Source organism: Sinohyriopsis cumingii, chromosome 12 (assembly GCF_028554795.1).
Source record: "Sinohyriopsis cumingii isolate HCF-2022 chromosome 12, ASM2855479v2, whole genome shotgun sequence".
NCBI lineage: Eukaryota > Metazoa > Mollusca > Bivalvia > Unionida > Unionidae > Sinohyriopsis > Sinohyriopsis cumingii.
The window spans coordinates 13,309,786-13,324,377 of NC_142972.1; the positions used below are offsets into that span (position 1 = coordinate 13,309,786).

General features: G+C 33.9%; 1 protein-coding gene across 1 annotated transcript in view; it reads right to left on the reverse strand.

The window, feature by feature from the left end:
* Window positions 1-14,592, reverse strand: part of LOC149786021 (E3 ubiquitin-protein ligase rnf213-alpha-like) — a 559,813-nt gene that overhangs the window by 109,876 nt on the left and 435,345 nt on the right. Inside the window, exons 54-55 of the mRNA XM_089978097.1 lie at window positions 12,744-13,013; window positions 776-902 (exon numbers count right to left, since the gene is read on the reverse strand). Of these exons, the coding sequence (XP_089834223.1) occupies window positions 776-902; window positions 12,744-13,013 (397 nt within the window). The remainder of the gene's footprint in view (window positions 1-775; window positions 903-12,743; window positions 13,014-14,592) is intronic.

The following is a 14,592-nucleotide window of genomic DNA, read 5'->3' on the forward strand; positions in this document are numbered from 1 at the left end:
AGCTTGTATTTGTATTATATTTTTGTGTTTTGCTGTACACTGTTTGATACAATAAAAATTCTAATTTGATTTATATTTGGCTCTTTCATACATCAGGTCTAATTCCCATGTAACATTTCCCAAGTTATCAATAAAAATTCTAATTGTATTTATATTTGGCTCTTTTGTAAGTCAGGTCTAATTTTCATGTAACATTTCCTAAGTGATCAGCCAGTGTAAACCCTTTAGCTTGTAACTGCAGCATTTGATTTGCTTTCCCCAACCCATTGATCTAGCTGCAAATGTTATACTTGCTCAGTACCAAGTAGTCATATATTCAGTTAACAGTTTATCTGAACTACCTGTGATCATGCACATTACTGAAACCTACTGTTATGGCTTATGCTTTAATAGATTACTCAATGCATGATTAGTGCATCACTTACAGAGCCATTGTTCCATTGTTTCAATTTATTTCAGAAATTCCTGTGAATAAAAGTAAAAAGAATCCAAGGACAGCTAATCTAAATCAGCCTACTTTGTATATAAAATATCAGCATAACTGAATCTGATTTATGTGAAAAACTTATTACAGTATCAAGAGAATACATATTAAGGCAAAAATGCACTTGCATTGTTTTCAATCCCTTTGAAACACAAATTAAATGCCAACAAAATAATCTACTATTTAGAAGTCAATTTATTTATCAAAATTTGTAAATCTACTGGTTTGAAAACCTAGTTCTGTCACATGTATGAAAGCTAATCGGTATTCTTTTCACCTTCACTTTCTTACCTCTAAACACTGTACAACCAGTTGACTTAACTGTACTATGTGTGTCTCCCTGTCTTTATTATCTGGACCAATCACCACCTTTGCATTACTGAAGTACTTCTCAAGATTAGTATGTACTTCCTTCTCACTGGAAGAGAAATATTATACATTTGTAATTTTAAGAACAGAGACTACAAAAATAGAAAACTACAAGCAACCTGTATTCTTTATATGTCAGAAAGACAACATTTAAAAAAGTGTTTGTAAGACACATATACCCAGTCCCCGCCCCCCCACTCCACACACAATGTCCACTCTAGAGATAAGAACAGACCCAAGGACCAATGTTCATTGCATATCTGAATTCAACTACAAGTATGTTTATGTGCGCATGTTATAGAGTTGGAAGAGGTTCAGATCCTGTGTATAGATGTGTAGATTTACCCTGGGGTCAATGTTAATTGTATGTGTAAATGGTCAATGAGTAAATACACTGGATGGGGATCTCAATAATTTCAAAGCAGTAACCAGAGAGCAAATCCATGGGGGATTAAGTATGGACTCTGGGGTCAATTTCATTTTGCTTTATTAATTTGTCTTTTCATACCCAGCAAGTTTTATAGGTTTATAGGGTGTGACTCTTAACAGTTTGTATTTCATAACCCAAGAACTAGGTCTTTGGGATGAGTTGAACATTGAGGGTGAATGTGTATTTGTGTGCAGTGATGGACTCCAGGGCCAATATCAGTTGTCAAGTAAAACTTTTTCATTTCATGCCCATTTAGTTAAAGATTGAGGATCTAAATGGTTTCTACATTGTAGACCAGGGGCTGTGAATGCCCAGGGGTATGACTTATAGATCCCATTCAAAAGCCTATCAGAAATTTTCTGACACTTTGGTCTGTATCCACCAACAATTTTTTTTTCAGGCACATTAATTTTTATTATTTAAAGTTATTTTAAATTGATGTAAAACAACCTTTACAACCTAGTCCCAACCCCAGATGCCGAATCAAAATTTAAAAACCAGTCATACCTGCCATAACATATGTCACGCTAGAAACTCTCTTTTTTATACTCCAAAACCTCATGACATGGTAGCATTTTGAAAAACAGAATTTCCAATAATCCTAAAAAGTAACCCTCAAAACAACCATCTCAGTATATGCCTGAAATATGGAGAATATCTAAATGGTGAACAGCTCTGTTTAAAGCTCTTGTAAAACTATCCTTTGGGATGTTTTTACAGTTAATTGTCATAGAGGTAATTAAAAGGTAAGGTGGTCAGGTATATTACAACTATCATTTCATGTATTACTTAACTAACCAACAATAACTAGGTGATATGTCCAGTCCTCTTATGTTCCTTGAGAGCTACTATAATAGGAGCCCATTAAACTAATTTGCATAGGCAAAATTCACAAAGTGGTACAACCCAACTCATCTGAAGTTTCTAATAAATATGTGTGTGTGTGAATTGGAATTTTAATGTAGCTTTAAAATTTTGTTAGTAATATCACTACAACGTCTGCAGTGTGGCAGTTTTTAGTGATGTCTAACACTTGGGCATCATGCCACTGACATTAAGCATCTTGTCCCACCCAGTCACATTATCCTGATACCAGTTTGACAAGTCCTGGCACTAACCTCTTCATGCTGATCGCCAAGCAAGGCAGCTGCTAGTACCATTTTATAATTCTTTTGGTCGGGGTTTAAACCCATGACATCCCGCATCTGAGGCATATTAGTAAATAAAAGAGATGCCGCTTAAAGAAAAGTTATTACACATCATTACTTTGAATGAGAACGCTTAAGCCATCTTAGTTTCTTAAAGATTATTTTGTCACAGTTTCATGTGGAATGGAATGAAGTTAATGCTCTTTTATTGGGGAAAGATATATGCAGCTGCCCATACAATCCCAAGTCCATTGAGCACTGGAAGTGTTGTGGCAGGGATGATGGCAGTCAGTAGAAATAAAATGCACTATCACTCCCCACTCCAATCTAAGAATAGTTGAACAAAGTTTCCGTAAATGATAGAGGGAAATGTCACTGGTTGGCGAGTCATGTATTAATATAGCTCGTGCATATAATATACTAGTTTCATAATTGTGTTCGAAATAATTGTTAATAAAGAGCTTTTTCTAATGAAGCTGCTCAAATGTTTGAATAAATTAACATTATTTTCAATATATACTGCCTCCGAGATATCATTATTAACAACATTTTTGAAGAGGTTTCTACAATCGTCACGTGTATGTGATATATTAAGTCACTGCTTTTGGTTGTCCTTGATTCACAACAAAACACGATTCCTTTTTTTAAATACTAGAGACAATTATTATGTGAAACAACCATCAACACAGAAACTCAATTTTTAAAAAATTATTTCAGTAGTAAAATACTCATGCTGCATTTTCATTGCAAGTCCTAGTGAAACTTTTCAGCCTTGAGAAAATCTTGGAGTGCCAATTCAGAAATTTTAAGTTCATTATAAAGTGTGAAACTTGCTTCTCCATAATGAACCATATCTGTTAAAGCTTTTTATTCATCTAGTACTCATTTTGCATGGTTGCTATCTTTCATCACATTTGTGAATGAGTATACTTATTTAAGGTAGCTTAATTATATTACTTACCTAATAATATTTATAAGTTTTTGAGTGGACAGTTGAAATGAGTTGACCTCACACATGACCATAACCGTTAGCTCTTATGCAGGTAGAATTTGCACCATTTTTTAAAACTTTTCTATTATACCACCCCCTTTATTTAGTTTGATACAAAAGACATAATTAACATGATAATAAAAAGTAGGTTTGCTTTTGAGTGTAACATTACAACTACTTCTGCAAGTTGGAAATGAAAACATGATTGGCACTTAATTAGGTTCTCACAGAAATGCTCACCAATGTAGCTGTGATGGTATATTGACATTTTTCACATTTGAGAATAGCAGGGTATATTGCATTTACAATGGTTATACTGAAACTGAAGTACAAGGTAGAACTAAAATATGAATTTCACTTGACAAAACTTATTTAATTGGTATTTACTGATTCATGTGTTGCCAACAGAAGGCATTAGTAACATTTTCATTGGCTGAATATTGTTATTTACAGTGTACTTAGAATGTTGCTTGGAAAGAAGATTTAACAAAATATATAACTTTTCATTAAAATTTGAGAATTTCAGGATTTTAATTCAAGTTTCCAGGTACCAACCATCTTTTTGACAGTAAAACAAGTTATATGGCAAGGCTTCATTTACCAATTTCGATTGTGATTTTGTTCTTGTTCAACAAACAGGGACAAATTATTTTATTTTCAAGTACACAAAAGGGGATCCATGCCTGACCCAGTGTTATAAAAATTATCCAGGCACGAGTTATCAAGGGAGTGGTGTACTGTATGGATTTTCATATATTTACAATCATCTTCTGTTTTTGTTTTTATTCACCTAAACTTTGATTGCAGAACGCTTTTTGAAGACCACAACTGATTCCTACGAAGACAAAATTCCATATTTATTCAAACTTTTCTGATGAAAAATATAATGAAATTCAAATTGATGATTATTGTTGTTGCTGCTAGTGATACTACAGTGGAACCCCATTATAACATGATAATTGGGGCCCAAAAAATTGGATCGTGTTAACAGTGGGGTCGGGTTAATGTGTGGTTTTACAGCAATTTACTTTTTTCAGAAAACAACTCATTGGCACATACACATTTATTCATGTCTAATGTATATGATGAATAGGGTATCGATACCGTTAACTATCATGCCATCGTGGCATGCAGTTCATCCATAATGTATGTAATTCCGTTGAAAAATTGCACAAAGAATTACAATATTCAATAATTTTGTCCCAAAAAATTGTGTCTGAATTCAACATCTAATATATAGCATGAACAGAGTATTAACACCTTTTACTTGCCATATGATATTGTACCATCGAGGCTTGCAATTAATCCATAATATATGTAATTCCATTGCAAAAATTGCATACATATTTAAACTATTCAACAATTTTGTCACACATCATTGTTTCTGAATTCAATGGGAAAAATTAACAGCAAAATTAGGTTAAGAAAGATGAAGCACATGTACGGTTCATTATGTTCCAGTGTCCATGAACAGTGTCTGTACAAGTTTCATACTGCTAAAATTTTCTTATATGCATTTCTGTGTACATTTATCCATTGTAAATTTTCAATAATTAATACTTGTATGCCTATTCGTCTGAATGAGTACAGCAAGAATAATTAACAATCAACACATGCATTCTGCGTGCATATAATTTTTACTTCAGATTTTGGGAATATTGAAAGAAACGTGTGAAAACTAATACACTAATTATTGTGCAAAGTGCAGAGAATCACTTGCGCTTGTGAACTTGCTTTTCCAGAATGGTAAAATATTTTTATAAAAAACAGGAAATTAATAACGAGTTCATAAGCAAACACCATACACAAGTAAAACTTAAGAATTAAGAGCAGTAGGCCTGCAATGGTCATGAGACACTTTTAAAAAAATTTTAAGCTGAATACATGTACAGTTTTATACCCTTTCAATTTCCAGCTAATAAAGTGGACATTATTTACTGGTCAACTGATTGCGTCTAATAATACCACCAAGCCCAGCAAACATGCCGGCGGCTTTCATTTTTTGATGTTTATTAAATTGTGAGAATCTTTAATCAACCAACGCATTGTCTGCTGCTTGGTTGTGTATGCAGTTAAAGAAGGAACATATGTTGGCTATTGTTTGAGCAACAATTGTACACAGAATTAATTGAAGACAATCACAAAGATGACTTACTGGCTTTACTCATGGATCAGTAATAAGTAACATTTCTGATAATGTTTATTTTGGCATAACACTTCAAGAACCTGGTGAAATTGTTAAATTTCAGAAGCTACGCCATGATTGTATTATATTAAAATTCATATGTGAACTCTACCCCAAAATGATAATAAATGTTTTACACACTATTTCTCATACTTAAATTTTTTTCTTCCTGTTACGAGAAAAATACACATACATGTATTTAAAATTTCAGGAACCATGCCACAATCATATTATATTCAAATTCATATGTGATCTCTTCCCCAAAATGATAATAAATATTTTATACACTATTTCACGTACTTTGAATAAAAAATATTCTTTCATTTTTTCACGTGCGAATGAATATACAAAATTTTGGGAGCCATGCCACAAACACGTTATATCCGAATTCGCATTATCATGGGGTGCGTTATGGCGTGTCACACTGTACTACAACTAATAATAAAAGTAATGTTTTTTGGTCTTCTGTATATTGTTGTTTTATTACTATCATCATCATCTTTATTTTGTTGTTGTTGTTGTTTTGGGGTTTAACGCCATTTTTCATCACACGAAAGGCTATACATGTATACATGGCGGCCGGTATAAATGGTGGAGGAAGAACTCATCTTTTGATGATGATGATGCAATTTTTATACTATATGTGATGCTTTATTCTAAAATCAAGAATTACTATATGAATTGTATCTTGAAAAGATATCTGACATGCAAAGATATACCTGCCATAACACAATGTGTAATACAAAAACCTGATTTTGGACCACCTTTGGTCATGTTTAAAAAACATGAGTTTCAATAATCTTAGGGAAGAGAAAAGGAAAAAAGGAGACATTTTCTGACCACCATTAAATAGCTGGGATGATGCTGTGTCAGGTTCTTTGAACAATGTTGTGGAAGAGGCCATAATAGGCTAATTTGCATAGGTAAAGTACAACAAGCTGGCACACCCCAATTTGTTGCAGTTAGGTACAATGATAAAGATGAGTGTTAATAAGGCTGAAGAACAAAATTCATTACACATAATTGCCTTAAATGAGAATATCAAATTAAGTAGCCATTATTATTAAAGATTACTGGCAAGTTTATGATCTGCAGTACCATTTATTTAAGTTGGATTTTACTCCATACATAAAATTCAACAAGATTATTTCAGCATTTGATAAGTGTACACATGTGGTTAATTTGTTTAGGCAAATTGTTAAAATCCAGGTGTGATTTAGGAAAAGATGAGTAATCTGCTTATTGAATAAAGAACCTTGAAACGAAATTTCTCAAATGCTGGATCGAGTTTGACAATGTGAAGTGCAACTGCAGGGGGCAACATTTAATTTTCTGCACACAGAACAAACACCATATTGCCATTAGTAATTTCGGAGTGTATAACAGTGGACATAGTTACAACACTCTGTATGCTCACCACTCTCTCAGAGCAATGTAGATGCAAAAAGATCAATTTCTATGCCGAGAGAAATCAATAAGATCTTCAAGAAAATGTTAAAATTCCAGTCTTACATGAGTATCAAGATTGACATAAATGACATTTGTATTACCTTCACCAACACTACCCCCTCAAACTAATGCGGACAACTAAGACTGCATCTAATTAAAAAATATTCCACTGTCCAATGGAGATTAAAGACAGAAACTTGGTATATACATTTTTATTTTGTTTATATCATGTCTGTGTAATTGTGTTTATGTGAGTGTTGGTCCATGTGGCCATGTGTGTGGTGATGATACTGGACACTTCTAAGTCCACCAACTATTTACTTTTTATCAAATTTGATTTCCTAGTCTGAAAAGATAAATTGAACTCAATTGGACAATGTTATTTTTTAAGGTCATGTGCATTGACCACTTTGGGACCTGAAAACACTTTATGAGTCCCCAGTACCCCCATCACTGTTTAGGAATATGGCCAGTATGCAAAGCCAAAGTAGAATTCATCTGAGACAGTGAGGATGCAATTTGAATTTGATAGTATATGTTAGCAGACTAATTTGATAGGTATCAAAATTAGAGAAGAAACACTTGTAAATAAGCAAGTAACTGTTTCCGCATTTTAAACTATTCTTCAGCTGTTATGTATATTTAATTTGTATTGTGTGATTAACCTCTGTCCATATTTGAAAGTAGGAGTCTGGGCCTACCTGACTACTGTATACCTGGATTTAAATTCAGGACATTGGTTTTAGCCTTGGAAATTATATGGTCTACCAGAGCTTTGTTAGGGTGTTTGCTAAAATTTAAGTAAACAGACCTGACCTTGTTTACAAATCTGATTGGAATTTCCAGTGGAAATTAGTCAAGTCCCTGTGATTTTGTTGTGTCAAAAGTCAGGTGACAGTCTGTATATAAAAAAGGCCAAGTAAACAATTATTCATTCCTCCTTTAAGTTTAGTCACTGGATTTATTTACTGCTTGTTTTCAGATATAATTTGAGAGGAATTCAAAATTTATAATGTAACAATTTTTCATTGGAATTACAAAGTGTTCATTAATATATTGGACAAAATCACTATTTACTAATTGGGGATTATTGTAAATTCAATCAAAGACATTTTGGATTTTATCACTGTGATACATGAAGACTGTTGTCATATCAGCTTATTCAAGACTATTGGAATTCATTCGGAACATCAATGGAATTCATTTGGAACATTCAATACTTTTGGCCTTGTGATAGAACATTTAGGATTATATGGGATTTAATTCACAATACTGCAAGTTCCTTTTTAAATCTTCACTTTGTATTCTAGGGAAATAAATTATTTAATTTTACTAAACTTGTTAGTTTTGCTTTTTCTGTTATTTAGTTTAAGACAATCGAGTTGTAACATGGCAAATTTAGAATCAGAATATATTACTGACACAGAGAGGGGTTGAAATTATTTATCTTTATTTAATGACTGTCACTTGATAGTAACTTGATACATTTCATAATGGGAAATAAAGAAAGTCACCTGTTAAAAATGCTTACAGAATGACTTCACTTCAAAACTCAAATCTGTCAGTACATTGCTATATACATCCTTTTAAAAACTGGTTGTTGTTGTTGTTGTTTTAGGGTTTAACGCCATTTTTCAGCACACGATAGGCTATACATGGCGGCCAGTATTAATGGTGGAAGAAGAACCCGGGAAAACCTGGAAAGAACCACCGACCCACGAGAAGCTACTGGCAAGCTTTCTCACATACCCACATAGGCTGTTTTAAAAACTGGAGCCATGCCTTTAGCAGCAAGGGCAAAAAAGCTGACAACTGTGGAAGCATATTGTTTTTTTTTCTTTACATTGCCGGGTTGAAAGTTTTAAGGTAATAAATCAATAGCACTGTCATCAATAAATTTAATATACTGTAATAAATTTGGATTATGTGCATTTGGTTACAGCACCCCATTTTAAGGAATTCTTAGATTTTGTGATTACTTGTCTTATTATTGGCGTTCAGTGCAATGGAAACATTATTTGATGTTGGGATTGATAGAGAATTTGCCAGGGATTATTGTATGGATTGCCTGTTTATTAGAAAGACTACTGGGTTTTGGAGTTTTAATGATGCAGAGTGCGCTGAAATAGGTATATAAGTACCACTGTTCGCAAAGGGCAAATCTTGACACTGTAAAATGTATAGCTTGGAAGCATTATATAAAAAGCTCTCCAAAATGGACAATGATAATCAGTCCCTTGAAATTCTACTGGGCAACAGCGCCCACTTAAATAAAAAATGCATGCCCTCTTTGTGCGTTGCCTAAATCTTTTAGGTATGTGACTATTAGGAAGAAGCCAAACACCGATCCAATTCGAAAAACATACAAAAGTTATTTTTCGCTCCTATATATTGATACTCATTGAATGAAAATGCCATTTAGAGCAAGGCGTTCAGTATGGAAACATGAAAATTTGATATCAGGCATATTTGCCTAGCCGACAAAAGCGGCAAAATAAATTTTTATGGGTGGGTAAGAATTGTCTCCCCATGATGATTAATTTTGGCTGGGTATAGGACAAAGTGTCAAATGGGATGAGATACAAAAGTCATGCAGTTAAAAATCAGATTGATTTGCGCCCATTGGCTGTATACATAGTGTGATTCTACTGAGTTGATTATGTGATGACAGATGTCTAGTTTTTTATGTTCTTATGAATAAGTTGTTTTTAATTAATCGTGTGCAGTGTTATATCAGAACAGTTTTAGAAGTTGTTTGCTGCCTGGAACCAGAGTTTGGTAAATTATATATATTTGTTTAGTTTGTGTTGTGAGTGAAGCAGAGCTAAATTGATAAGGGAAGGTGGTGGTTTTATGTATGATTGTTTGGAGGTTAGTGGACTGTTTTGTCTGTCCCTGTAGCGTCAGTACTTGTGGTTGACAGTGAATGACAGCAGTGTCAGGTCTAGCATTGGTCTGTGCATGACAATGTGTGTCGCACCAGTTGAGCAATGAAGTCATGTTTGACTTCTTGAGGTTATTAAGAGACATGTTATTCCTTGAAGAACGCATTCTCTAACCTTCATGTAATAGGAAAGTTCCTGTGTGACATTGTCATTGACCTGCTAGTGACTTGCCAGTTGGAAATTGCTTTGTACAGTGTATTTTAAAAATTGTTTGCTACCATCTTGACAATCACATTGGTCTGATATGGTTTCCATCATGCATAGTTTGAATTGTCTGCTTGGATAGAATAGTGTCCATCTGGGAAGTTCTGAAGGACAATTTGTAGCACATTCAATTAATTAGCAGCATGAAGTAATGGTATTGCACACCACTGTATAGCTGAAATGATTACGTGATGATGTTCCAAACTTTTGTGGAGTAGGTTCTCTTATGGCTATGCTTGGTAGCTGTAGCATTGGTCCATTAGTAGTAAATCAGTTGTAAGACAATAGGATCGGCTGACCGAGACTGAGTCAAAAAATATATTGTGCACATGTGCGCTAAGGTCTATGGGGAGACGTGTATCCTAGTGGAAATGCAAACTCCACACCAGAGTTTTTTGGGTAAACAGGAATAGTCCTGTGTTACATTTGTTGTCTTGTTGATAGAGACCTATGTAGAGAAGTCTTTCCTGCAGTGAATTCCGAGGATTTTTATAAATGAGTTTGAACCCAAATAACTTACCAGAACATTTTCATGTTGGATTCAGTTTGGTTAATTTGTATTTATTGTTGATATTTAGTTTACTTATAAGCAATTAGTGATTCAGAAAAAAAGTTTAGTTATGGATGTTGAGTGATGGGCTATTAGGAACAAGTCCATTAATTCAGAGTTTTGTCTTATATAATCAAGTTGGGAATCATTAATTGGGTTGGGGGTTGATTTTAGGGGAAGTTGTCAATCTTGATTAGACCACGTGTGACGATTGTGACACTTGAGGATGAGTGATGTTTTTTAAAGGTGGGGGTAATGTAATAAATTTGGAGTATCATCATTTGGTTATAGTTCCCCGTTTTAAGGAATTCTTAGATTTTTGTGATTACTTGTCCAATTATTGGAATTTGGTGCAATGAAAATATTCCTTAGCCTGAAATAATTAGCCAATTACTAGAAGCAAACATCATGGAGTGAACTGTTAGTGAGTTTCCATGATGCCATGGTTCACTAGTAGTGAATTCAGGTCCAATCTGAATGAGTGTCCCTGAAATAACATAGTCCCTATTAAAATCTAGTGGTGAACATTGGTGGTGTGACTGCAGTGGCAGTATTTACAGTAGGAAACCAGTAAATTATACAAAGGAATAAATAAGAAGGGGCTCAGCGGATACTGTTTATGTCGCCATGTGGCAAACGTGATGCAGTTGTATTGGCGAAATGTGCCTTGAAACCATGAATTGACTGGCCTAATGTGGCGTAGTTAAAATAGTTCCCTGTGTTAGGAGATAGTTTTATACTTTCTATGGCGTGAACTGCTGATGGTACGGAAAGTCGATAAAGAGAAACCATCCAGATGTGCAGTTGATGTATATTTGGCAAGATGTGAGATTTGTGGTCTTGCATTGACTAGAGTAAAATTTATGTATAGAATGGACATGTAGGGTTTCTAATTTACAATTGAAGTTGTATAGAAGTCTTTGGAAATCTGGGGTAAACTTGTGACTTCTAGCGGGAATCGCGCCAGGGTTTGACACTGCTCGGTCAAGCAAATACCCTGGCTTGTAACAATATCACAAATTGCTACAATGCAGCCAGTTCTTATGAATCTTATTTTTGACTCTTTTTAAGGAAATACTGTATACATGTACATAAATATTGTAGAAAACTGTTTCATGCAGAAAAATGTCAGTACATTTGGCTTAAAGAAAATACCCTGTAGATTCACACAGCTTCTATTCTGATGTTAGTGTACACAAAGATGCATGTTTTGTTGCATATTCCAGTAAATAACAAAACTCCAATTCTCTGATGTAGCTAAAGCTTCATAATTCTTGCATGTATATTTTAAATAAAAATAAAAACAACTGAGGACATCTGTGAAAACTTCTCGAACCAAGACTTACCTAGATGCCCTGTAAGAACTGATGAAAAATATCAGATGCTTATGAAAGATTATGTGGAGAAAAATGACATCATTTTAATGTAAACTGTCACAAAAAAGTGAGATCATTGTGAATGACATGTTTTCTTATGAACTGGCTCTACCTATATTTTCTTCAAAATAGAAGGGGGTCAAAATGTACCTTAGAAATTGATCCATTCATATTGAACTGTTTCACCCAAATGCCTATTTGGAGCCTATGTCAATAATTGTTTGAAAATATTTACATTTTTGTTGTGGGAGAGATTTGGTATTAGGTCTAATAGTAAGCCACAAAGATTAATCTTGGGAAAATTATTCACATTAGATAGAAATGAAGGTCTAGGTTTTATACATTTTCCTTCCATGTGTGAAGTTTCTGTGTCTTCAGCCCTGGTTAATAGTTGTGGACATGCCCCAGTGGCCTTCTCCCACAATTTATTAGAAACAATCATCCTTGCTTTTGTGATTACTGCACCTCCTGTATTTAATGTATTGAACTAAAAAAACATCTGAATAAACTGTAATGTCTTGTTTCACAGAATAATCTGTAATGACTTTTTTCACATGGAGGTAATCTAATTATAGTTTGATTTTCTATGAGTGATTACAAATTCAATCAGACCTTGTTCTGAGGAGTAACTGCAGCAGAAATGATCTAAAGACTGGATTGGGATCCACACAGTCATTGAAAATGGTCAGTTCCTTTGTCAGATGACGAGTTTCCATCTTCACTTGTTTTCCTTGTGCTGCTGTCATGGTGATGTAACCTAGCAACCTATTCACCACTTCATCCGATGGAGCAGTATTGTCAGCAAAACACAGCTGTGACACAACATCCATAAAGAAACTGTTACATCTGCTCTGGTATTCTTTGAACTTCTGAACCGATTTCCTAAAAATACAAATAGGGGAAATTCAAGACGATTCTTAACACAAATGTAACATTAAAACCATTCTATACTGCAGTTGTTAATGAAAAACAATTAATGTCAAAGGATATTTCTGACAGCCTTTAATCAATCAAATTTATAACAACATTTTACATTAATGTAACAAGACTTGCACCAATATGTCCATTCTTACTGCAAATTAAGAACATACTCAACAATTCAGGTGCATGCTGAATTATTCTAAAGTAATTTGGATGCACATTCAAGCAGCAAAATCTATTTTTGGGTTTTAAGAGAAAATTATTTTACATGTGTGAACCATGCTTTCTGCATGATTTGTTGTGTTATTGTCATTTGCGTCACCTTTGCATATCATGATCTATTATCACTTTTTACCAATTTAATGCATGAAACCTAATGTATATGTTGCTTGTCATTATGTGATGTTCTATTAGTAAACAAGTTAGAACTTTCTGATACTTTGATAACCAGGTCAGCTGAGGTTCTCATGGGAGACTAGATATATTTGTATTCTAAGATACCCTTTTAAAATAAAAACTTTTATTATGATTCTTATTTTTACCAAACATGTGAACTTCCTGGATGAGTGAGTTTTCCTCCCATGGTGTGTGTGTGTGTGTGTGCACATGTGTCTCCTTCCACCACCCATTAAAATCTCCCTTGTATTTAAGATTATCAAAGAATTTCCAGAACATAAATATTTCCTTTTTTTCACACCTTGCATCCAATAAATATATAGATGGTAAAGACTTTTTATGATCATGTGACTGTGAACTGGTTTATGCATCACAATTGCAAATTCAACAGAAAGAAAGTACAAGTAATCATTGGATTACACTATGTGTGATCAGATGTAATCTGGAAAGGATTCAAGATGTTAATGGATTATGGATGGATTAATCATTTCTAAAGAGCTCAAGTGGCATAAAACAGTATGGTTTGGCTTCAGTATTGAAAGTTTGTTGAAATATCTTTGAAGCATGTGTTATCTCCCAGTGCTAAAATAATAAATCTAAACAACCAAAATATCACATGAAATTCAATAATGGATAGAAAAAGGAATTTAAATGGTTGCAATCAGGTTCATAGGGACATGAAAATGCATTCTGCCATTTCTATAAAGTTGCTTTTAAAAAGAACTAAACAAATTTCACCAGATAGCACTAATCTTGTGCAGTTCTGGCAGTCAGTCAGAAGTCGTACTAACATTGCCTTTGAAAGGACATTTTCTATATTCTGTGGAAAATTCAGTCTGACTCGGTGGGAAACCTGTATCCAGTAACATCATCTTCGAAGTGACAAGATCAACAATATGATAACATAAAAACATAATCCAGGCAATGCTCTTCTAAGAAGGGCTAAAAATACTTGTGCTACATGTGTTTTGACAGTATGAAAGGCAACAAGTTACTGTGAAAAGACTGATGAGATCAGATCATATATATTTCAACATACAAAAGGAAATTTGTCAAACAGTTGTTAATTTGTTCATTTGTGTGGTACAAAAATATATTGATGAAAAAGTATTAGTTCTACTGTACTTTGTTTCAAAAAGTTTGA